This window comes from Trachypithecus francoisi, unplaced genomic scaffold, assembly GCF_009764315.1.
Source record: "Trachypithecus francoisi isolate TF-2019V2 unplaced genomic scaffold, Tfra_2.0 Lachesis_group3, whole genome shotgun sequence".
NCBI classification, from domain to species: domain Eukaryota; kingdom Metazoa; phylum Chordata; class Mammalia; order Primates; family Cercopithecidae; genus Trachypithecus; species Trachypithecus francoisi.
In genome coordinates this window covers 126,854,584-126,879,088 of record NW_022681468.1, presented here as the reverse complement: position 1 = coordinate 126,879,088, position 24,505 = coordinate 126,854,584, and the positions used below count along the sequence as shown (strand labels likewise).

General features: G+C 47.4%; 1 protein-coding gene across 4 annotated transcripts in view; it reads left to right on the top strand.

Annotated features, from left to right (window-relative positions):
• Positions 1–16,286, top strand: part of TLN2 (talin 2) — a 455,709-nt gene extending 439,423 nt beyond the window's left edge. For 2 of the 4 annotated variants that reach the window (XM_033189877.1, XM_033189876.1), the window contains 5 exons: positions 8,365–8,490; positions 10,591–10,653; positions 10,745–10,927; positions 13,731–13,856; positions 15,288–16,286. In XM_033189877.1, coding sequence (XP_033045768.1) covers positions 8,365–8,490; positions 10,591–10,653; positions 10,745–10,927; positions 13,731–13,856; positions 15,288–15,416 — 627 coding nt within the window. In that variant the 3' untranslated portion in view covers positions 15,417–16,286. The remainder of the gene's footprint in view (positions 1–8,364; positions 8,491–10,590; positions 10,654–10,744; positions 10,928–13,730; positions 13,857–15,287) is intronic. The other 2 variants (XM_033189874.1, XM_033189875.1) reach the window with 1 other exon arrangement.
• Positions 16,287–24,505: the final 8,219 nt, after the last annotated feature.

Genomic DNA, 24,505 nt, shown 5'->3' with positions numbered 1-24,505 from the left:
CTCAACAGAATACTTTGTGAGCACTGCTTTCTGGAAAGAGAACTACTGTGCTCATAGCTCAGTGTTGTGGAGGAGAAAAGGTGTGAGCAAGTGGTTTAAACAGGTCAGTCATGAAAGCTTCCCCTTACTGTGTCTAGAAGTCATTGCCACATTGCTTACAAGTGAATGCACAGTGACAGGGTTGCCAACAGCAGCAGCAGAGAGGTGATGACACAGGAGAGGGTCCTGTGATGTTGGAGTCCTGGCTTCTGGAGTTACACAATGGAACCTGTCTCTGGAATCCTTCTCCACTAAGAAGCGATCTGTGTGTGCCAGCAGGTGCTCTGTCAGGCGGGTTTCAAGATGCTGCCCCAGTCAGTCCCTCCTTCACACAGCTGGAGAACACTGGTTTTGGTTTTGAGTCCAGTTACATTGTTTGACTGAAATGGCAAATGGCCATGGAAAAGAGACAGCAAGTTATTACGAACAAAGAAAACCATGGTTTCAAAAGGACCTGCAGATGAAGCCCATTTGTTTGAATTGATGTGATTTTCTTGTTTCTTTGGGTGACTTTGTCACTGACCAGCATGTTCTCTGTAGTGATAAATATGGTGAAGGGAAAAAGGAACCAACTGTTCAGGGAGAAGGACAAATACAGCATTTTCTATATGGCTGCACATGAGCTTTGAGTGGCACTCATTGGTTCCAGACCAGGAGCATATAGGATGTGAAAAGCAAGTATGGGGCCGGGTATGGTGGCTCACACCTGTAATTCCAGCACTTTGGGAGGTCGAGTCGGGCAGATCATTTGAGGTCAGGAGTTCGAGACCTGCCTGACTAACATGGTGAAACCCTGTCTCTACTAAAAATACAAAAAAATATAAATAAGCCAGGCATGGTGGCACACACCTGTAGTCCCAGCTACTCGGGACTAAGTATGCTTGAACCTGGGAGGAGGAGGTTGCAGTGAGCTGAGATCAGGCCACTGCACTCCAGCCTGGGTGACAGAGTGAGACTCCGTCTCAAAAAAATAAATAAATAAGAAAAGCAAGTATGGGCGACTCCCCTCCAGGGTAGACCAGCAGGCCCTTGTCAGACCCTTCACAGACACATAAAGGGGGCTTAAGATGTAGGGAGTTTATCTGATAAGTCTTGGGAGAAGAACCCTGTTATCTTTTGTCTGTGCTTCCTATATTGACATTCAAGGGCCCCTAAACAGAAACAGTGATGAAAAGATGATTCCAGTGGAATCAGCTTTTCATTTTGAAAACAAAAATAAAGCAATGGATACTGTGGGAAAACGAATCCCAAGATACTAATCAGGCAAGTGCGGACCTTTTCCAATAGACGGTGCATGAACTCACGCGTATTCCTCAGGTGCGGAGGGTGTGGTCCCTTCCCAGTCACAGGCACAGCCATTTGGCAGTTTCTTTCTCTGTCACCCATCTTGCCTGTTTAAGGTCTCTCCGGAGCTTTCCCTGAGACAAGGCCAGCTGTCCATGCCTGGCTCTTGGCAGTTCCAGTTGTTCTGGGAGGTTTACCTTTTGTTAGAACTAGTAAAGGTGGCAGTCCTGAAGAGAAGCTGATCTAACCCTTGCACAGTTTGGGGCTTTGGATACAGGCTAAGGCCTCCCTCAAGGCACCTCTCAGTTCAATACCAGAAGCAAACTAGTAGCAGCCAAACTCACAACCAAAACAAGAGAAATGTGGCTGTCTGCTCCACTCCGGCTTCCAACTGGCAGGAAAACGCCTCACTCCTGTTGTGGGAGTTCTAGGCCTTGGCCTCCTTTTTTCCCTCAAGGACATTTAAATTAAATGCAAAATGTTCACACTTTGAAAAATATAGAGCCAAGAGGATTTTTTTAAGTTTCTGATGCACTATGACCTTATTTTTAGTAGCAGGCGTTCTGCAAGACTCTTGAGTAACGCAGAGCAAAGCCTGAGACCCCGCTGGAAAGATGACACTGGGGTGATTCTTCAGTTTGTGGAGCCAGTTGTGAGAAGGGCAACCGTTGTGTTTTTAGCTCTCAACAAGGCATTCCCTCAAAGGAAGTTTTCAGGGAGGAAGGCAAGGCCTTTGGCCATCTGCAGTGGGTGCCTTATGCTCCTTCACCTTCAAGTTCATTGGGGAAAGGAACTCAGGGGAGTTACAGGGCATAAAGAAATAGGCCAAGGAAAAGACCATGGGTGGACATTCTCTTCCCCCGCCCAACACTTGCCCAGGACCTGACAGGGACCGTGAGCAGGGGAAGTGGGTAAGGATGTTGAGGAGCAGGGGCAGTGGCGGATGTTGGTAAGGATGTTGAGGAGGAGGCCAAGAGAGATCAGAAGAGAAAAAGTAGTTCCTGCTTATTTTAGTCACCGCCTTCTAAGAGAAGTTTAATTTGGAAGTGTCCATGTCTAGGCAAAAGGACCAGGAAGGTTGAGTTGCTCCTCAAGTGACAAACAGAAAACCGAGTAACTGATACCTGGAGAAGGGCAGCAAAGACCCCACAGTCACATGGTCAGAGTACAGAGCAGTGACTACCACCCAGATTGTCCCACTGCTGGTTGGGTGCTGAGAGAGAAGCTGGCGCCCATCTGTGCTGTTTGTTACTTGACGCTTACTGATGTGTGGGTTTTACGTATAATTAATTTAGGCTGTAATCAGAAATAGCAAGAATTTTTATTAGAATTATGAGTACATAACAGGGTTTAGACAGAGGAACAGATTCATTTAGCCCCAAACCTGAAAAAACAATTTTTGATAATGAAATTAATTGCTAATGGTTTTTGAGCATCTCCTATGAGTCAGCCATGCTTTACATATACTAATCATGTACTTGTAATGACCCCATCAGATAGGTTAGAAGGGGAAGTAGGCTTAGAAGATGAATGAATTAGTCTGAAGACCATGTTCTCAGAATCCATGAAAGGCCAAACACCAAAAGAAAAAATGAGGAAAGGCTGTCCCTTTTCCCTCCTCCTTTTACCCTTCTCCGCTTTCCATACCACTTCCCCTACCACCACCATTTCCTCTTCCAGGGGACATACAGCTCCTGAAACTTTAAACCCATCAGAGCAAACATATAGGAGTCTCAAAGTGGGAAACGGGAAGGGAGTCAACCCAATATGTGGTCTTTCCCAAGAAGGATCTCAGCAGGCCACTGACTTTTTAAAGGGTGAGCAGGGAAGAGGTCAACTACAGGGTGCTCAGACCTTTCTAGAAGCTACCAAAAGGCTCAGGTGGGGATAAATCTATCCTCTGCAAGAGCTGGCTAGACAGCCCAGGAAAGACGGTTGCTAAGAGCTGGTGGGCACCTGGCCAAATAGCCTTTTCAAGTGGAGGGGAAGGGGGAAAAGAACAGTGTATCAAGGGAGAAGATAGATTCAGCATGCAGAGGCAGCAGCACACACCTTCATTAGGCAGAGTAGATGCTTAGTTTGTACATCTATCTGTTCACTCTTTTTCTCAGTGCTGTCTTGTTAAGAATGCCTCTTGGTAAAATGCCACTGTGTTTACATTTGTATGTCCATGTATGACTAAATGTCACAAACTGTGAATTCTAGTTGAGGGATGCAAGTAGAGTGTACAGTTAACAACCCACGGCCTTAAACGGGGCAGGAACCCCCTGCTCATAGCTGTGTGTGCATCTGTCCACCATGGCTCAGGAGTGGATGCTAATGATATGGATGCTTACTCTGTGTATTTCTCCTTCTCCAACCTTGTGCATTGTGCTCTGGCTGAACTCTGGAACTTGGGAAACTCATTTTGAATGGATATATTCATTCAGCAAATGTTGATCATCACATGGGCTCCTCCACCTGATTTGCCTGATTTTGTGCTGGAGAAACCTAGGTTGAAGAAAACACAGTCTTGCCCTGGGGGGGATCACAGGCTGGTAGGATTAAGTTAACTGGTGTTTGTTTTCCTGAGTCCAGGCCAGCATTTCCTACAGAGTAGTGTGTAACCACCTCTGTAAGAAATACAGAGTCCTGGCTCCCACCTCAGACCTACCAAAACAGCATCTGCATCTTTACACCAGATTCTCAGGTGATTCTGCAGGGAGGGCTATCCATGTGTTTATTTATTTTTCTTTAAAATTTTTTTTCTGTTTGGTTTTTGAGGGTACATAATAGGTATATATATTTATGGGATACATGAGATGTGTTGATACAGGCATTAGCTTGTTCTCACACAACTAAAATAGACATACCCAGGACTGGGTGATACATAAAGAAAAGGTTGAACTGACTCACAGTTCCACATGGCTGGGGAGGGCTCACAGTCACGGTGGAAAGTGAAGGGGAAGCAAGATATGTCTCATATGGTGCCATAAGACTTATTCACTATCACGAGAACAGCACAGGAAAGACCTGCCCCCGTGATTCAGTTACCTCCCACCACGTCCCTCCCATGACACGTGGGGGTTCTGGGAGCTACAATTCAAGATGAGATTTGGGTGGGGACACAGCCAAGCTATATCAGGCATGCAATGTGAAATAAGGACAGCATGGAGAATGGGGTATCCATCCCCTCAAGCATTTATCCTTTATGTTATAAACAATCCAATTACACTATTCTAATTACTTTAAAATGTACAATTAAGTTATTGACTATAGTCACCCTGTTACGCTATCACATAGTAGGTCTCATTCTATTTTTTTGTATTGATGAACCACCCCTACCTCCCAGCCCCCTCACTACCCTTCCCAGCCTCTGAGAACCATCCTTCTCTCTATGTCCATGAGTTCAATTGTTTTGATTTTTAGATCCCACAAATAAGTGGGAACATGCAATGTTTGTCTTTCTGTGCCTGGCTTATTTCACTTAACATAAGGATCTCCAGTTCTAGCCATGTGGTTGCAAATGGCAGGATCTCATTCTTTTTTGTGGCTAAAGACTATCCTGTTTAATGAAACTATTTTCTTAAGTTCCTTGCTTTAGCTTGATGCCAGTAGTTATAAAGAAATATAAATAGCCACATGCACAGGATTAGTCATAATCTTTAAAAGATTTTAGTGGGTCTTTACATGATCCAATTGCTGAAAGAATGAAAAACCCAGAAGTGAGGATTCCATTGTCCCCTCTGTAAACCAGAGGGGCAGATCTGACTGACCCTGGTCAGGTCAGTAACATCTCAGCTAAAGAGGACCTTAAGACACCAGTGAACTGAGCCTCTCTGGTGAAGAGGTGGGAATGAGAGCTCCGTGAGAGGGGCCTAGCCTCCAGATTTCTTCCCCAGAGTCACTGTGTACCACGTTGCTCCTCTTAGTCTCCCAGTCTCTCAGCTGCAGTAGGGACTGTTGCATTAACAAATTCTGCATTTTCATTGTGATCCTTTTATCTAGGAAAGTCCTTTGAAGACCAAGTGAATTCTGTTTCTCTCCTTGTGATGTGGTTAAGTGTGTGTCCTTCCTACCTTCTCCTTTATTCCATTCTGCATGCTGGTGGGAGCTGGAACTGATGGGGCACCTGGGTTTTTGACCACGTCTCCTTGGCTTGGGGAGATCCCATTTTCTCTAAGGCTAGAAGTTGTATGGTATGAGGACGCATTAAGTATTGGTGTCTGATTTCAGCAGTAGAGATAGGGTGGGTAGTGCATCTTAGTCATAAACCTGGCATACAGGAAAATAGGGACCAGCAGTCAGAAGGCAGGTCTCATCAGGATACTCTACTCTGCCCAAACTGTAGCATCTAACATTAGCCCTCCATCCCTGTGCCATCCCAGTCAGCCTTTCTAGGGAGAATCTCTAATACTTTCTAATCGGAGCAAAGGTCTCCCAGAGATAAGGCCTTCTGCCGTTGTCTGTTTTAAAGCATAGTGATGTTACGGAAAGAAAAATTAAAAACTCATCAAAGAGCATTACAATAGTTGCCATTACCAGAAAAATCTGTGGGTGTCAAAAATGTTTCCAAGTTGAATATTACAAGCATGTGTTTAAAAAAAAAAAAACCTCCCAGGCAGTGGAAGATATGGGAGAGGCTCTTAAAATCGGTTGTGATGAGATTTTCCTATCAGAGCTACCCCTGCTAAAGACTTAGCGCTTAATTTTAAGGAAATTGCATTTTTGAAAATCTTAAAATTTGGGAAATTGAAAATCTGACAGAGTATTCCACACTGTAAAGTGGACTCGGGCTTGGAACCCATAGTGTAGTTGAGGCCACCTGAGACCAGAGCATGGGAGACTTCAGGAGCCGCCATGAAGAGCTCCCACGAGCCTCCGTTTCCTCATCTGCAAAATGAGATGAGGAGTTTGGAGTCAAAAATTCTGTGGTTTCCCTAGTGCTTTAATCTGTTATGTGCCTGACATTCTCTGGCAGAATGAATTTCCAGAAAAGCTCTTAATCTCAAGGTTATTAAAATATACATTTTAAATATATATTATTTATATATTTAATATGTATAAATTAGAGCCTACTGTAATTTATTTGTGGACTACACAAGAGTTCCTTTTATGCGAGCGTGTCTTACAGAAGATCATTTCTGTATTTCAGTCACTAAATTCTATACTCCACTAATCCAAAATGAGTCCAGTAGAACTAAATTCATTTCTGTCCTAAATACTCTTAGAGGAAGACTTGGTCAGCATTAAGAAACAGTGCACAAGTTCTGTCTCAGAACTTCTGAAATGCCACCATCATTCAGATCCACTAGAAGTGCAAAAGAAAAAGGATTAGCACCTTTCATGGTTCAAGATATGGCATTAAGAATGGAGAACTGGAGAAGAATTGTATCCCTCCTGTCTGATGTTTCACACGGGAGCCTTAGCAAGCTGACTTTGAACAAACTCTGGCACAAACCATTCCTCACGGATACCCTAAGGGGTGGCTTTGGCTAGTTACAGTGCCTTATTTTGGAGTCAGATTTAGGTTTGATTCTGGTTTAGATTCTTCATGCTGCCACATCACTTTGGCCCAGTAATCTACCTTCCTGAGCCTGGGTTTTCTCACTGTAAAAATAAGGATAAAGATAATTCCAATATTAGATTTTTTTTTTTTTTTTGGTGAGAAGTCATTGTATGTAGAAGTGCCTAACAAAATACTTGGTACACAGTAGGCACTCTTAAAAATGTATTACTGTTGGCACAAAGTGTGAATGTCTGTAATGCCACTGAATTGTACACTTAAAATTGGATAAAAGGGTAAGTTTTGTGTTACATGTATTTTACCACACATACAAAGAGAATATTACTGGTCCTGGCCATCATCTCTCAATGCCTGAAAGGTCCCAGCCACATCTTCAACACTGTGTGACCTGAGGGCAGCTTAACCTAATTGACCTTGAGTCATGGAATGTTACCACACAGGTCTAATCTGACCACCCCACCCCCCACAAAACTGTGATGCTCCAACCCATGCAGCCTGGGACCACAGTCTTTATACTTGTCCCACTTCTCCAAAGCTTCTCTTCAACTTCCTGAGTTGTTTTAGCAGCAAAAGAGATAGTGATGAATTTAGACCAGAGCCCTAACGGTCTGATTACACCTACACAATGGTGTCCAATGTTCTCCCCAAGGTGGAGCCCGTGCCTCGGGCGTCCAAGGGACACAACAAGCTCCACCTTGATGTCGTGTTGCCCTGGTTTCTTTTTCACCACTGGGCAATCTGTGCTTGGTCTGTAACTGTCTCAGTGCTCAGCCACAGAAATGCCAGTGCGGTTTGGCTTTAATTTTTACCCAGGAAAAAGACGACTTTTGAGAGCCGATACCCATCTTTCCTTTTAGTTTTTAAAGTCCATTTTTGAGGCTTAGGCTCTGGAAGAGAGTGAGTGCTATGATATACTGTTCTGATTTTATTGTTTAGGTTTTGGTTACTGATGTTGCTAAAACCATTTGAGTGTATTTTATTCACAGTGAATGTCTATCTTTAAAGATTCTGTTCCAGAAAATGAGTCTGTCTTTGAATTTCCCGATTTCAAATGTCTGTGGGATGTCACGCTAACAGCTTTTTCCTTTTGGAGTCGGGGGAAGGGGCTGCAGGTGGAGAGGCATCCTGACCTTTCTATCCTGGTGTTGCTATTGTACAACAATGTCAGTGTATTAATACTTAATGTTAAGTAAAAGGGTAAATTTTGTGTTATATATATTGTACCACACATAGAAAAGTAAAGTAAAGTGTTGCTGTGTCTGGCCATTGTCTCTTAATGCCTGAAAGGTACCAGGCACATCTTCAGCACTGTGTGACCTGAGGGTGGCTTAACCAAATTGACATAGAGTCCTGGAAGTTAGCACAGGGGACCTGTGGTCTGCTTCTTGTTAAGGAACCATCTCATTTCAAGTGTGGTTTGTCAACAAAAAACAATAGGCAGGTGAAGAGCCAGGTGACCCGGCAGTAAGTAGTTTGGAAGAAAGAGCCCTTTGTGGATATGAATTGCATGTGATGCTGTTTTCTTTTGGTTATAGCAAGCGGATGAGACCCTGGACTTTGAGGAACAGATCTTGGAAGCTGCTAAATCCATTGCTGCTGCCACAAGCGCCCTGGTCAAATCGGCCTCGGCAGCCCAGAGGGAGCTGGTGGCCCAAGGAAAGGTGGGTAAAGCCGCTGACCACATGGGGGACACTCAACGTACGGAGAGCCTCTGAGGGCCCAGGAAAAGAGCTACAAGCCTTTGTCCTGTCCAAGGAAACACATGCAATACCTTCCCTCCCTGAATTGCCCCTCTCTGTGCTGACCGACTGAAAACTACAGAATGCAGAGCAACAGAATAAGAGGTCTGACTTCTGGGCCTCTCATCTGCTTCTTGTTAAGGAAAGCATCCCATTCCAGGCAGTGATTGGGGCCTGAATGAGACATTTCTATTCCCACTGTACATTAGGCTACGTCAAGATGTAAACTGTCATATTTTCCTGGTGGGCCGCTCTAGAAGCACCGCAGTCGGCGGCTTTTATGATACCACTTTCCAGCTCCAAAGGGCTCCGTTTGTTTTCAGGACTGGAGAGCTGAATACTGGCCAAGTTTGCAGTTAGCACTTTCCTAAGTCTGCTGGTGAAAGGGCCAGTCGGATTTTAATTCTGCAGTTTCTTCAGCTTTATCTTTAGTCACCCATTTGATCTACTTTAGCATAAAAGTATAGTTGTTTTTCGAGGATTCAAAGGATTATTAGTACATTAGTAATTCTGGATATGTAGCAGTCTTCTGATTTAACATATTCCATGTGTCTTGTGATTTACATACACATGGAACCATCCTATCCACACTGGCTTTCAGAGAGCCTCTCAAATGGAGAGGCCCCACAGAAATGTGACCAGTCGTGGGTTTGGGAAATGGGGTCACCATCATTGTCATTCATTTCTGTTTGATATTAAAAGGCTTTTGCTGTCAGCGTAGATAGGTGGAGGCAAGTTGTGTCTTGACTCGAGAACTCACAGTACAGACAGGAAGGTTGTGCCTAACCATAGGCCATGTATCTTCTTCCAGGAAGTCTTTTGTGAGCTCAGCCACAGCTTAGTCCAGTCTACATGCCTTGAATTCTCTTTTAACCCATTGTGTTGTATGTTACTCAGTATTGGTCCGTGTCCGTCTCCCCACCTGGCACATAAGCTGTTCTCTCCATCCTTCCCGTTGATCCCCTGTAGAGCCAGCATTCTGCCAACCTTGTCCTTCCTGTCCTCAGCAAGTTCTTGTTCGCTGGTCAACATGTAAAGACCACAAATGTGTCATTGAACAGAACATCCTATGTCAAAAAAAAAAAAAAATCCTGGTTATTTCAACATTCATAAAGGGCTATGTGTCCAACACATTGCTTAGATACTAGAGAATCCAACTTGGATATGGCCGAGTCCCTAACTGCCCTCCAAGGAACTTGTGTTCAAGCATTTAAAAAGTTGGTGACGGAGGTTCAGCCAGACTTGGGTGAACTAGAGGATTATAGGCAGGACCTTGGAGTTTTACCTGACATTCAGCAAGCCCTGATATGGCCCTGTCACTGTTTACACACCCCCAATTTCATATTCAAATTGAGATACTCGTCTCTTACCTCACCAGGCACGTCCCACAAGCTTGAAGGTATTTCCTCCTGTCGCTTCTCCCTCTAGCTGTGGACAGAAAATGTTCTACTTGCTGCCGTGATTTCTAAATAGAAACAGAGATCCGTATTTCTTCCAGCCTCTTATTTCTCTCCCACCCCTGACAAAATGGTATTTCCTTAAGACCAGGGTCTGCACTTAATTGTACCAGAGGGAGGTACACCACACTTTTTTAACATCATCTGCCAGAAACACAGTGTGGTTTTCAGGGTCAGTAATTGGGAGAGATTTAAATTTCCCTTAGACCATGAAAAAAGGAGGCCTAGTGGCTCCCGCATTTGAAATGGAGAAAGCTTAGCAGAGGAGTAAGTGTAGAAAGACAGCCCCAGGCCATCATTCCTGAGACGTTTCCCAGAAATGCTGTACCTGGAAGCTAAATGGAGCCATTCTTAGCATTTCCCATTGCCTCTTGGTGGCGAAACCTGCCAGGATGTGCTATGCAATCTTGGCATGGCCTGAGTCCCACATGAGAAAGGCCTGTGCTGTTGGCAGGAGGCACCAAGTGGGGTGCACATCTGGTTCTTGAGCAAGGTGTGGGGACGAGAGGCTGTGAGCACTGGGGCTGCCTGCCCTCACGGCCAGTTTCTCGACTCTCCTCTCTAGGTGGGCTCCATCCCTGCCAATGCTGCAGACGACGGACAGTGGTCACAGGGGCTGATTTCTGCTGTGAGTTGCCTTCTCCTTCCTCCCAGTTCACTTTTTGCGTCCCCTGAGGGAAGTTTGGGCCTTGGGTCACTTCTCTGTTGACTGTCCCCAGGCCCGGATGGTGGCGGCTGCGACCAGCAGTCTCTGTGAGGCGGCCAATGCCTCTGTTCAGGGACATGCCAGTGAGGAGAAGCTCATCTCATCTGCCAAGCAGGTCGCCGCTTCCACGGCTCAGCTGCTGGTGGCCTGCAAGGTGAAGGCCGACCAGGATTCAGAGGCCATGAGGCGGCTACAGGTAATGGTCACTGATGCTGGTGGGAAAATACTCCTGTTGGAGCGGGTAAGTGTCACCAAAGGGGACGAGCCTCACTTCCTTGGCATGCCCCACCAGGCCTACCATCAGCCAGCTCTGTCCACGTTGCAGCCTCATCTACTGCGTGCGTCCATGCATCCTCCACTGTTGCCCCCACCAAGCTGCCATTCTCCACGTGTGCCTTCTGGTCTCATGCCCTGGGGCCCTGCTCCTCACCAGCCCAACCCAGCAGACCCCTACTTGTCCTTTGTGACTCATCTTCAAAGTCCGCTGTTCTGGGAAGCCCTCCCTGACTCCCAGTGTCTGGGCAGTTTATCCCTCCTCTGTCCTTTGAGAGCCCCTAGGCAGACCACTCAGGTTCCCATCACGTTACCACTGCAGGTCTGTCCGTGAGCAGATTGTGAGCCTCTTAGATGCAGATACCACACTTTCATCTGTGCCTCTCTCACATGTTACTAACTCGGTGCCTGCTTCAGAGGAGGCCTTCAGCCAATGTCTGCTACAGAAGGGAGTCAAGGAACTGAGATTATATGAGACTATGGCTGCTTCCCAGAGCCCAGAGAACATGTTAGGAAGGTAACAATCAAGTCCTTCCCAAAGCAGATACATTTTCTGATTGCTTTAATTGTAAAAATATTTTAAACACAATAAAAGAAATGCTTAAATGAAAAAAAATCACACGGCCCCCAACATCTTCATACATCAAACGTTATCATTGTTTTGTTCATTTTTATCTACATATAAAATAATTTTGTCTAGTTGTAATCATGGCGAGACACATTCTGCTTTCTTTTCACTTAACATTTTATCATATGTATTTTTTCCTTGAAGATAAGGCTTCATTAACTTCTCTATGCAAAGCTAGCTGGCCCATTTTTCATGAGTTCCATTTTTAACGGTTGCATGATATTGCATCAACTGATTATGCCAGAATTTCTCTATACTTTGGACATTTTGTTTCCAATTTTCAGGTTTTTTTATTGTAAGTGTTAAAATGCAGATCGTCTGTATTGCTAAAAGTATGTTTACATCCGTCATGAAGCAAATCATAAATGGCAGAAATGTTTGAATAGTTCTACCAAAGCTCATTGTGAAAGGCCTAAAGTGCGTTTCTATTGTTTGGGACTCTTGAGTCCCTCTCTGACCCACCTCCCTCACCTTTATTCGATACCTGGGATAAACCCAGGGAAAAATTGAGGAGCTGTGTGTTTGTGAATATGTGATTTCTGGGTCTGAGGGACGTTTGTGAGGAAAACATCCTGAGTTAAGAGAGACCTGGTTCAAGTCCTGCTTCTGCCGTTTATTAGGTGCATAATCTTATATAAATCACTCAAAACTTTTCAGGGGCTTCCTCTGTAAAATGGGGATCGAGCCATCCACGCGGACTCTTGTGAGGGTCAAATAGGAGAATGGATATGACAGTGCTTTGTTAGGTCCTAAGGATTTACACAGATCGAATGCAGCATCACTCTTGTTCCCATCATTACCGATTTAACTGGATGCTGCAATGTTGTGTTTGAGCCCCTTATAAATGACTCAGGAGTACCCTGGGGCTAGATGGACCTACGTGCAGATCCCAGCTGTATAACTTGCTAGCTACAAAATCTTAGGTTTCTTAACCTCGGTTTCACATCAGAAAAGCAGGCTAAAGATTTCTGACCTGATAAACCCTTTGGCGAATACGCACATGGTGATTACTTGTCAAATATTAATTGGTTCCCTTGCCATCCTGTGCAAGACCTCATAGTTTGCATCGGGCACTTTAGTCACACATCAGGTTGGGCAGTTAACTTTGAATGAGAAGAACTCTCAACTTTCTGACAGCAAACCCTCAAGCACAAACCTTCAACCCTGAGGGGGCGCTGGACAAGAAATACGAGAGGTTTAATGAAGCCTTAACCACTTTTAAAAGAAAATTCCAAACCTCAGCTGGCATGTCCCTGGGGACACGCTTCATGAGCATTAAAAATAAGCCAATACAGGCAGCAGCCCTTAAGGAAGATCTAAGGAAGACTGAAAAGCTCTTCTTTACCTGTCTCTAGCAATCGCTCCATCTTAGAGCCTGTGGTGCAAAGCCCAGCTGAAACCCTAAAAGTACGTGCAAAAGCCATAGTTACTGTGAGGCTCCCAGCCCTTCCACACAGGGGTAGCCCTTCATTCCCTCAAAGCCTTCAGTGAGCACCAACTGTGGACAGCCACAGTGCCGCTGCTGGGGATGCAGGGATTCCAGTCACCGTCCCTGCCTTCAAGTTGCTGACAGTCCAGGAGGGGACAGCCAGCCACAAGCACGGTCAAGGCTGCAGTGAAGCCGGCATAGCACACTCCAGGCACACAGAGGGAGAGGGCATGGGTAGGGCTAAGGGAGCCAGGTGAAAGTGATGTCTGCGCCAAGTCCTCAAGTATGTGCTAAATCAGATGGAGGCAGAGGAGGTGGTTTTCCAGACCAAGGAGGCAGAACTCAGGCTTGCCTCTGTTAACACACATATCACATTGCTGGGGTCATTTATTAAATATTTACATAATTGTAATTCCCCTCAAAAATGAGTGTTCCTTGAGGGCCAGACACTTTGTCTCATTCATCTGTGAGTGACCGGGGAGGTTCCAGTGTTGGCAGAAGCCATGGATGGATGGACTGACAGATGGGTACTCGCTGGCTGGAGAACTTCATGTTGTAATTGGATCATCAGTTGACTCACAGTCTCACAGACTGTACCTTCATGTCTGTTCTTGCCAGGCCCAAATGGCTGTTTCTAATGAGATCATGTATGTTTTGTTCACTCTCCAGGCGGCAGGAAATGCTGTGAAAAGAGCCTCAGACAATCTTGTCCGTGCAGCCCAGAAGGCAGCATTTGGCAAAGCTGATGATGACGATGTTGTAGTGAAAACCAAGTTTGTGGGGGGCATTGCTCAGGTTTGTAATTAAATCAAGAATAGTGTTTACTTCCCGAGGTCGGTGTCAGGTTATAACAGAGAGACAAAAGCACAGTGACTTCAAGATGAAAGTTTATTTCTTCCTCAGGTTCCAGAGATGGTGTGGTGTTTCCTTCGTGTCTGAGAGCCACGTCCATCTGCCTTGCTCTTTCACCATCCCTGAGATGTTACCTTTGGCCATGTGGTCCACATTGGCTCAGTAGCCCCCTCAGCTTTCCATGTGGCAAGGAGGGGAGGCCATGACCCTCAGCTGCAGGCGTTACTTCCTCTCACATATGTTGGTCAGCTCTCTGCACGGGAGGCTGGGCAATGTAGTATTCTTTTTTGAGTAGCATTTGCCTAGATAAAAATCAAGGATTCTATTGTAGAAAAGAAGAACAAAAATGGAGGACGGCAATATTATTGAAATAAAATACATTTGGAGCTACTGCCCACTGCAGACATTGGGCTCCACAGAGAGAGAGTGCTTTCCCTCTCCCGGAACTGTTACAAGAGCAGTTGGAATTCTGACTTAGGCAGGATGACATTTTCATGCATGGGAGTGAGGAGAAAGCTCTAGGAAGTCAGGCTTGCACTTTTTGATGTGTGTCCATCTCGTAAATCCATTTTAGGGGACTGTTTTATTTGTCCGCACCAGGAGCACTGAAGTTCCTCACGCCCCATGCCTGCCTTTGCTCTTCCTGAAGCACGCCCTGTGTTTGGCTATGCGCTGCGTGTATTTTTACCAGAATGTGTTTCTCATGAGAAATTTCACAGCAAAGGGGCTCTGATCAAATAAGGCTGGAGAATCCTGCATTCAATAACCCCGCCCTGGTCATGATAGTCATTAGCCTAGGAAAGGCTCTGGAAAGCCAGAAAAGGAACTGACTATGCTTTTTTTGAACACAACTTTCCCTTTTCACACAATACCTATTAGCAAATCTTCCTCAGATCACACCTTAAAAGCATGCAATAAGCATTTGAGGGCCATCTGGTGGTTCAGGGTTCCGCTTTAGCTTTGCCCATACCTGGACCAGGTCCTCCTCCACTGGCTGGGTGACTCCAGACAAGTAGACCTACATCGCTCAGCTTCAGATTTCTTCTTGGAAAAACAAGACTTTCAACTGGGCGTGCTTCACCGAGCAGCCACTTCAGTGAAGAGTGTTTGCACCAGAGCCTGGTACACAGTAAGGCTGTAGTAGATGTTTGCTGTTAAATCACCGGGCAGAACCAGCATGTTTTCATGGCTTGGCTGGGTCGTTAGTCTCAAAACCCAAACAGTGACAGAGGCTGGTCTCCAGAGCCAAGACCGTTCCTGATGCACTGCAGTGCCCCACGGTCACGGGAGCTGTGGAGCTCACATGAGCAGTGGGGTTGGGGGAGGGTTTTCTAGAAAGCGTTAGGTCCATCCAGCTTGTTGCTTTCTTTCTAGATCATCGCTGCCCAGGAAGAAATGCTAAAGAAAGAGCGAGAACTGGAAGAAGCAAGGAAAAAACTGGCCCAAATCCGCCAGCAGCAGTATAAGTTTTTACCCACCGAGCTGAGGGAAGATGAGGGCTAAGGTGCAAGCCCAGATGGCGAGCCCCAGGGGATGGCCCTGGCTGAACTGGACAGTGTTCCTGAGAGGCTGGGCACTTACCTGGAAACTGCCCACCTCCCCCTGGGGTGAGCCTGGAACCCTGCGTGCTTGTCCTCACATCTCTGTCCCGTCGGCACCGGCTGCATGATCATGATGTCACACGGTACAGTGTCCTACCCACAGCTCCTCTGCCGCCTCTCCTCCTGCCTCACTGTGTCTCAGGAGAGAGGGGTGCACGTTTCGTGGACTGTTACCAACAAAGAAAAGTCAGTATTATGTCGTTCTCAGACACGTTTGCTTTTGTTGGTCCTTCTCTTAGGCCTGCTCCTGGACCTCTTTGTGATATCGTAATAGGGAAAAAATCATTGATGTCATAGAATATTCTTCTTCCTCTCAGGAGAAGACAGAAGCTGGAGTTGGACATGGTTCATAAAAGCCAGAAACAAACCCGTGTGGACTCCGGGAGGGTGACTCAGGTCCTCCTTCCATGTCTTGAGCACTGGCTCACCCAGGGGGTGAAAAATTCCCGCTCCTGTTTGCACGCTTTCTTGCCTCCGTGTGTAAGCTCCTTGTACAACCTAGACCCATCTTGTATTTTGTGGCCCAGAAAACTGAACAATTATTTTTTCCCTCCATAGTCCAAAGGGCAGAGTTGTGGGAGGCCGTCAGGGCTTGGTGAGCAGGGGCTGTAATAAAATCTGTGGGCTCCTTACTCTGCAGAGGCTGTTTCAGTTCATACAGAGTCATCCACACAAACCCACGGCTCCCATTTGACAGTCAGTGGAACGCTTGTCTCCTGAGTGTCCAGGGTGGGGATTCTGCTGGAATAAAGAGCTTCCTCAGTGACTCATCTTTAGGTCCCACGCTGGTTTCTATGCCTTCAGAATGGTCACAAGCCCGGATTGGAAAGCATCTGCTTACAAACCTGTCACCTGCCCTCCAACCCAAGACACCTTTTTTTCTGTCTTGATATCTAGAAAATCTAAATGCATCCTAAAATCAATGTGAACCTTTAACAAGATAGTTTTACTTATTATCACATAAGTGAAGACATAAGATTTTTTCAGAGTTCATTTTCTGGATGTCACACTTCCACAATTTTGTATTTTTCCCCTCTTTTCTTTCCCCTTTTCTTTTCAGAGCCCTCCCATGGGAAGGGCACCGGAAGACCTTGAATTTACCCTTAATCTGCGCCTTTAGCCAAGGCAGTGCATGGAAGATGAATGGCTTGACAGAGTCTAATGCCAGAGAGCAAGAGTGTTTGAAAGAATTCACAGTGGGGGAGGTAAAAGTTAACGGAAGTACATGATTTACAAAACTGGTAACAGTTAAAGGCACTCACCCTCTGCCTCTCTTTCTGGTGTGCTGTCGTGTCTCAGACTCCATCCACACTGTAGTTTCAAAGTTCCACCGACGGGGGAAAGTGGGTGCTTTGGTCCTTCAAAGATGTCACCTTTCGACCTTGCCTCATGATCTTGTTCCACCAGATTCTAGCCCATGTCATGGTTTTAAAACATATAAACTTCTGACAGCTTCCCACAAGTTACTTGTAAGTGCTTGCACGTATTAGAATTTTTTTTCAGACCAGTGAAGTTAGAGAAAAGACACTGTAAAGGAAAAGCAAGTGAGAGAGTGTGTAGGACACTGACAGTGTGTGGGTACCAGTTCTGAAGAGGAGGGGAGCTGCTAGAGCCCTAGCCTCCTGGGGAAAAGCTGGCACACTCTTGGCTCACCCTCTTTAAGTGGAGCTGATCCAACACCTCATGCCTGCCCTGGCTGGACACGGAGAGGAGGGGCACATGTGCTTCCAGAGACCCTCAGAAGTCAGACCCCAATGCTCAGAGTCACCGTGTGTTAATGGCCTCCTGTAACAGGACTCTGGGGAGCCCCTCTGTGGCCCAGCCCACCCCACCCCACCCTCTGCTCTTCTATGCTATGCCCAAGGGCAGCTGCCCTCTTCCGCCTGTCCCCCGTCACATCCTGGAACCCCAGGACCGAGGCAGGGGCAGGCAGTGAGTTCTTCCACCCTGCCTCAGAGTCGTTTAAAACCTTTACTGCATTTGATACCAGAAAAACCTCCAGAGACAAACCAAATGCAAAGGCCTGGACTTTACAACTCTAAAGAACGGGCATCGAAGAAAGTTTATTTTTGTAGGAGCTATATAAATACTCACCTTTCTGGAGTCGTCCAGTGCTGGGAGCTTTGGGGAGTCTGGTTCTCAGTTATCACCTGGTGTGGTCCCAGTTTCTCATCTGTCCTTTCCTCATCCACCCTGCTTATGTGTATGTGAACGGCCTCATGGCCGGCGTGGTGGTTTCTCATTTCATAAGATGGTTGAAGGGCCATGCCTGGTCTGGGTGTTATTTAATAAGCATTACCGCAGTGTCCTCAGATGGCACTGAGGGGGCCTTGTGGTTCTTCAAAGGAAAATAAATAACACAGGCGTGAGTTCATTTGGGAGTGTGAACTTCCAGAGCATCTAGTAAGAGAGTGGTGTCAGAGTAAAGATGGTCCCAGGTCTGGAGCATAGAAATGTGTCTCTGTGAAGAGGGAGCAGGTGTGTGGATGTGTTTCTTCTCACACCCCTCTGCTCCTTGAGGGCTTTTTGAATCCTTGGACTGATTTTTTTGTGCCAGAAATTGCTGTTCCTGATGGCCAAAAGGGGAACTTGAAGTGGAATTCAGAACTGCCCAGTGACTTGAAAATTTGGATTTTACTTGGTTCTGCCTTTCAGAAGTCTTTAGATAGGGAAGCTAAGGTCATGTTTGGTTAAATGAACAGCCCTTGTTTAAATGTTGCTGGTGTCCAGCCAGCTGTGGCCCTGGCCGTCTGTGCAGGCAGGTTCCTCAATTCCTGGTTGGCCCTGCAGTCGGTCATCGCAGTCCCTCCAGATCCGCTGCAGAGGCAGCTGCCCAGCCTGCAATCTGTGCATGGGCCTTAAGAAGTGAGCTGCCGGCAGGGCGCAGTGGCTCAAGCCTGTAATCCCAGCACTTTGGGAGGCCGAGATGGGCGGATCACGAGGTCAGGAGATTGAGACCATCCTGGCTAACACGGTGAAACCCCGTCTCTACTAAAAATACAAAAAACTAGCCGGGCGAGGTGGCGGGCGCCTGTAGTCCCAGCTACTCGGGAGGCTGAGGCAGGAGAATGGCGTAAACCCGGGAGGCGGAGCTTGCAGTGAGCTGAGATCCGGCCACTGCACTCCAGCCTGGGCCAACTCAACTCTTTTTGAGGGAGACTCCACCTCAAAAAAAAAAAAAAGTGAGCTGCCTGTAGCCTCATGGCATATGCTTTTATCAGGAAAAACCCTTTGAGCTTCTCCTGGGTCTCACCTGCTTGCTTTCCGGCTGTCTTAGTCAGTACGTTCACAGGCAACTAAAGCCTGTTCCTAATTTATCAAAAAATTATTACCAAAATTCACCACAGCCTGAGAGTAAACCCCACCTCCAAAGTGATGCCAAGGCCAACACCTCATGAAGCAACCGGACACAGGTCAGAAGCGGTGAGCAAGCCATGGGCTCTGCTCCTGGGGAACTCGCAGGCTGCTCCCTGAGGAGCCTTGCTTTCCTCCCTGGCAGGTAGTCCCCAGAATCTTCTCTCCCAGCTTTCAGGTTCTGGGCTCTGGAAAGGCTTCTGGGATTCTGGCCTTAAGAACCCAGCACAGACTATCTGCATGTTCCATTCTCAGATTCCTGGAAGAAAGGTACCCTCTGTTGACCGAGGGGCTGGCTGCTTCTGAGACTTACCAAACCCAAGAAATTTGGAGACGTTCACCTCAGGCTAAAAGGCAGTGGTCCCCAGAGCTCAGAAAGCAAAAGACCTTGACAACTGTGCTAGTAGTGGCTCTGGTCCTCTCTCTCCACAGTGCTGGCCTCTGCTGGGGAAGACATCTTTCCCAAAGGTATCCCCAAGTACCATGTTGAAAATGTCCTCAGTCTGTTGTTGCTCCATCTTTCTGAGCCTGTGCTTGGTATGTTATGTTTATGGTCATTACGGATGAGTGTGTGCAGAGCTTCGGTTTTTTTTTTTTTTTCAAAGCTACGAAGAAGAACTATTTCTCAATAAAAAAGGTTTGGATTTGGCCTCTTCCTCTGAGCCCACCTCCCAACCCTCCAGGGAGCATCAATGTACCTGAGTCACTTTGTCTGCATCTCTTCATCCCACAAAACACGAGGCTGGGTCTCATTCAGCTGCCTCTCACCAGCCTTCAAGATCCAGAAGAAAACAGGAACGTTCAGCTCTGCCCTGTGTCCTAATCACATACATTAATTTATCTAACCACATAAGTTATTTTTTTTATTTGCCAGAAATAAACCTTTAAAGGAACAAACCTGTGTGGAGGACTCATGGGAACGGGAGGAAGGTGGACAAGAAGGGGGAGGAAACCGTCTTTATCGTGAGAGTAGACATCCACCTTGAGGACTAGCTCCACAGTTACCAGAGGTATGTCAGGAGAGAGAGAGCGCGCACGTGTGTGTGAGTGAGTGACAGACGCGAAGCCACAGGGTGCCAGTGAATTTCATGTAGCTTTGCTGACACAAGAGTTAACTTGGAGAAATTCCAGGAGCAGGCGTCCTGGACAAGTAGCTTGGGGACTTTTTGGCTTTACATACCACCTCTGTCAGAAGACTGCCCAGTCAAATACAGAAGTGCATACGGGATCATCTCCAAACTTGACCCAGGCCCTGACACAGGAAGGTTAGGTTCACTTCTGACAGCTGAGGCCACAGCTGCAATCCCCAGAGACTGCCAGCCCCTCCTTCCTGTTTGGGAGTGGGAATTGCCGGGCCAGAAATCCCTATTTGTGGGGGGCAGCCAGACTTAGAAAAATGTGAGGCATTTCTAATCTGCAAGAGGGGGTGTCAAAGAATCACCGTAGCAACGAAGAGATTCCCTGGTGTGTCTAACAACCAATAAGATAGATTTTTTTTTCACCCTTAAAAGGATGATTTAGGATCTCTAAGCCAGTTGATAATGAAGGTTTTTGTATCTTTGACTTAACAAGACCAACAAAAATGAGGTTGGGGCTGACCATACCCACAACGAAGGTGGGAAGCCTGAGCCAAACAGAAAGGGGTAAGAGGACTCAGTGAGTCTCCTGTGTGTCACATCGGTGCTGCTGGACACCTGGAGCCCCGCCCTCGGCAGCCGTGGGGAAGGTGGTGTGAGCATTTTGCAGAACGGCAAACCAAGACTCATGCAGAAGTGGTCATGTCTAGGAATTCAGATCCTCTGCACACGCAGCTCAGTCAGGCTGCCCTATCAACTCAGACCTTAACTTAGACGTGCCCCGGCCCCTGCTGTGTGTAGGACGCTGGGGATCCGAGCCTACTTCCTGGAGGAGGTCACAGTGCAGGGAGGGCAAACAGTGACCCACAGCCGTGGGAGTAAAGGGCAGAGCCCTGAAGCTGGGAAGGATTTCCAAGAGGAGGACATTTGGCCTGACTCCTAATGAATAGGAGTTCCCCAGACAGAGAAGGGACGGGGTGGCACTCCAGGCTGCAGGAACCGCACTTACGTAGGCCTGGGTTTCTGAAGAGGCAGTTGCTTAAGGAGGTGAACAATTCAGTGAGGCTGGAGAGGAGGGCAGCCAGGAGCACAGCGTGAGGGGCCTTGTGTCAGGGAAGGCACTTCCGCTCCACTTGGCGGGTGAATCACTGCAGGAGATCAGGAGAGAGATTCTGTCCAGGGAAAATGCATGATAGAAGCAGGAGATGCACTAACAAGGTCAGCAACTGGAGAATGAATTCAGTTCCAAGGTAAAAAATTCAGAGCAAGGTGAGCTGGGCTACAGAGCTGCCCAGTGGGAGATGCTGTAGTGGGAGGGGCTGCTGCCAGAGGTAGGATGGGGGAGCGGTGTTCCATCTCTAAGTTAGCTTACACCTACCACACCTACCAGGTGTAAGACATTCACCGTTATCACCTTTATTTAATCCTCACAACTATATCCAGTACAATGCATGGGTGCTCTTATCTCCATTTTATAGACAGCAAGGCTGAGGCACAGAGAGGTTAGGTAACTTGCCCAAGGCCACACAGCTAGCAGAACTGGGATCTCCCAACCACTATGTTAAGATCACCCAGCTAGTGAGTGGCAAAGCAAGGATTGAAATTCCAGTTAGTTTTCAACGCCTTTTTTTTTTTTTTAAACCAACAGCCTAGGGAGAACCTCAGTCTGAGCCTGGCCAGTGGGAAATTAAGCATGCAGACACAGGGAGAGGGAGCTGCGGACAGAGGGAACTGTATGCATATGGCAGAGCCTGGGATGTGCTGGGGGCTCCTGGGCAAGTAGGGACAGTGAGCATAGGGGCTGGTGAGGGCTGCGGGAGAGGCCAAGTCTGCACGTGTCTGTGGTGGGGGGAAAGAGGACATCCTGAGGCTCACTGAGTGAGCCCGTGCTACCGAGCTTGTTCTGTAACCTGCAGTCACAGAGAGCCTTGCTTTACTTTATTCCCACTGAGTGTCTCCAAAACCCTGCTCTACCCTGGGTTTAAAACCACAGTGTTCACAGGTAGCTGTATGGTTCAGAGATACTCCACCAGGCATTTTTATTTGAACACCCTCCGCCCCAAGCAGAGCATAATTGCAGGAGTTTTGCTGCCTGAACTCCCCAAGGTGAGAAACCGCAGCCCAGACCTTCTGTGGCCAGGCTGACCTGGGGATGGTGGGCGGAAAAGCCTGCCCATGTGGGCTGGCACCTAGGAGGCGCAGTAACAGCCTGAGCTCTTGTGGCCATATTCAGAGTCTCCTGCCTATTTGGGCCTCTCTCAGGATAATCTGCAGCTTATTTTCAGAAAGAGAAGTTTAATTCCCTTAAGCTCACAACTGAATGTTGGAGAAATGCTTTCTGGATTCATCAGAAGGCTGACCGCGTTCCACATTGGGGTAGCCCAGGATGAGAAGGGGCCCAGAGGCAGGCCCTCAGTCCCATGCACCCAGCACCCTGGTGTTACAGAGGCATTTGGGAAAGCAGGAAGGGAGAGGGGCTTAGAGGCTCCAGGGGAAGAGACGGGCTGGGGTCCTCTCAGCTCCCTGACTCTATGGGCATGAGAAGAGATGGAAGGAGAAGGCAAGGCACAGTCTTTCCCTCCAAAGATCTCAGACCACCCTGGAGAAGCCAGTGTCCTGCAAGGAGAAATGAGAGCAATGCCAAGTTATCCAGTGTGGTGGGAGGCCGGCAGGACTCCAGCCTCAGGGAGGGTCCTTGGGAGGGTAGGACTGAGGAGGAGGTGGACTGGAGTAGATCCTCAAAGGAAGGGAAGCAGCCTGTGCTACTGAATAGAGCAGAGAGAACATTTAGGGTATAGGCATGCAGGCAGGAAGGAGGGATGTGGGGAGAGGACCTTGTAAAGTCTAAACCTGAAGGGACAGGTAGGGACGGAGGCTGTCTGGCCGGGCCTTCACTCCTTGGAATCAGGGCTCTGTTCCAAAGGAAGGAGGGGCCAGGGAAGCGGCGGAAGACACAACAAACCCTTAAGGCTGGCTGCCACTCTGCCTCAGTGCTACATTCTCCATGCTTGCAAGCTCATCATCAGCTCACCTGATGGATCGGGGCATTTTGCTTGGCTACCAGCAAGCCACAAACAGCCCTGTTCTCTGGTTTGCATCCTAGAGGCACCTATGTTTGCTGACTTGATGGATCCTGACAGAGCCATTTGGCAATCACGGAGCTTACCGGGTTGCGTGGAGGAAAGCCCTCTGCACCCAAGTTTGGGGTCCTTGCTGTTCTGCATCCCGGGTGGCTCTGACCACAGGGGGCAGTGTGGTTCCATGGGACACCAATAGATCGGGTAGTCCTGTTTTCCTGGAAAGAAAAGGGAGGCATTTCATGGGTAAATAAGTATCAGAAATCAGGCTATGAAAGGTAAACAGGTTAATAATTTAATAAGTCTCTATGAGACTTCTTAGAGCCTTTAAGATACTCATATGCACTGGATATCTCCAAAAGGAGCCTATAATATGTGGGGTTGCCCCAATTTGGAGGCCCTTGGAGTTTTTAATTTCAGTATATTTTGAGGGACAGATATTCCAAGATCACACCTTGGGAAATGCTGCTCCCAAATCCTATTGCAATTACTGTCTCTCCTCCCCTCTTAGCATGTCACATACCCTGTCTACTGTTACTAGGTAGTATTTTGCCTGTGCAGCAACCTCATCTAGGTCTCAAGCAGGGATCTCATGCAACCTCCCTAGCACCCAAAACCAAGCCTTGGACATGTGAGGTATTTAATAAAGATTGACTGCCTGGGAGAAAACTTCAGACCATGCAGTTGGTAACTCGTGTTTATGACCTCCTTGGTGTCAGCTGCTTTGGACTCTGGCTGATTTGAACTTAAACAGACTTAAAAAGCCTGTTCCCAAACAGCTACCACCCACCACAGCTGGCTTCTTCCTCCTCCCCACCTCCCCGTGGCCTTGCCATGCCACAGGGCAACATTATTGCCTCAGACTAAAATAGTTTCTCTGAAAATCGCTTTCCTAGGGTTTCCTTCCTAAAACAGCTGCAAGGAAACACAACTTGATCCTAAATATCCTGCCACCTCCTGGTAACTCTCCCCGTTGTCCAGCAAAATCCAGAAGACAGGCTCCAGCTCAAAAGTTGTTTGTTTTTTGAGACAGAGTCTTGCTCTCTTGCCCAGGCTGGAAGTGGTACGATCCTGGCTCACTGCAGCCTCTGCCTTCCAGGTTCAAGCAATTCTCCTGCCTCAGCCTCCAGAGTTGCTGGGATTACAGGCACACACCACCACACCCAGTTAATTCTTGTATTTTAGTAGAGACAGGGTTTTGTCATGTTGCCCAGGCAGGTCTTGAACTCCTGACCTCAAGGGATCCACCCACCCCAGCCTCCCAAAGCTGGGATTACAGATGTGAGCCACTACGCCCAGCCAAAGGGGGTTGTTACTGAAATATTGAAAGGACCTCGGATGGTATGAGCCGATCCCTACGCGATGGTGCCCCTGGTCTGAATGCCAGTGGGATGTGAGGACCATCTGAAAAAGAAGGGGAAGGTGGAGGGGAATGGGTACTTTAAGAAGCAGAGTTTCCTCCTGCAGCTCCGTGCTCCAAAGGG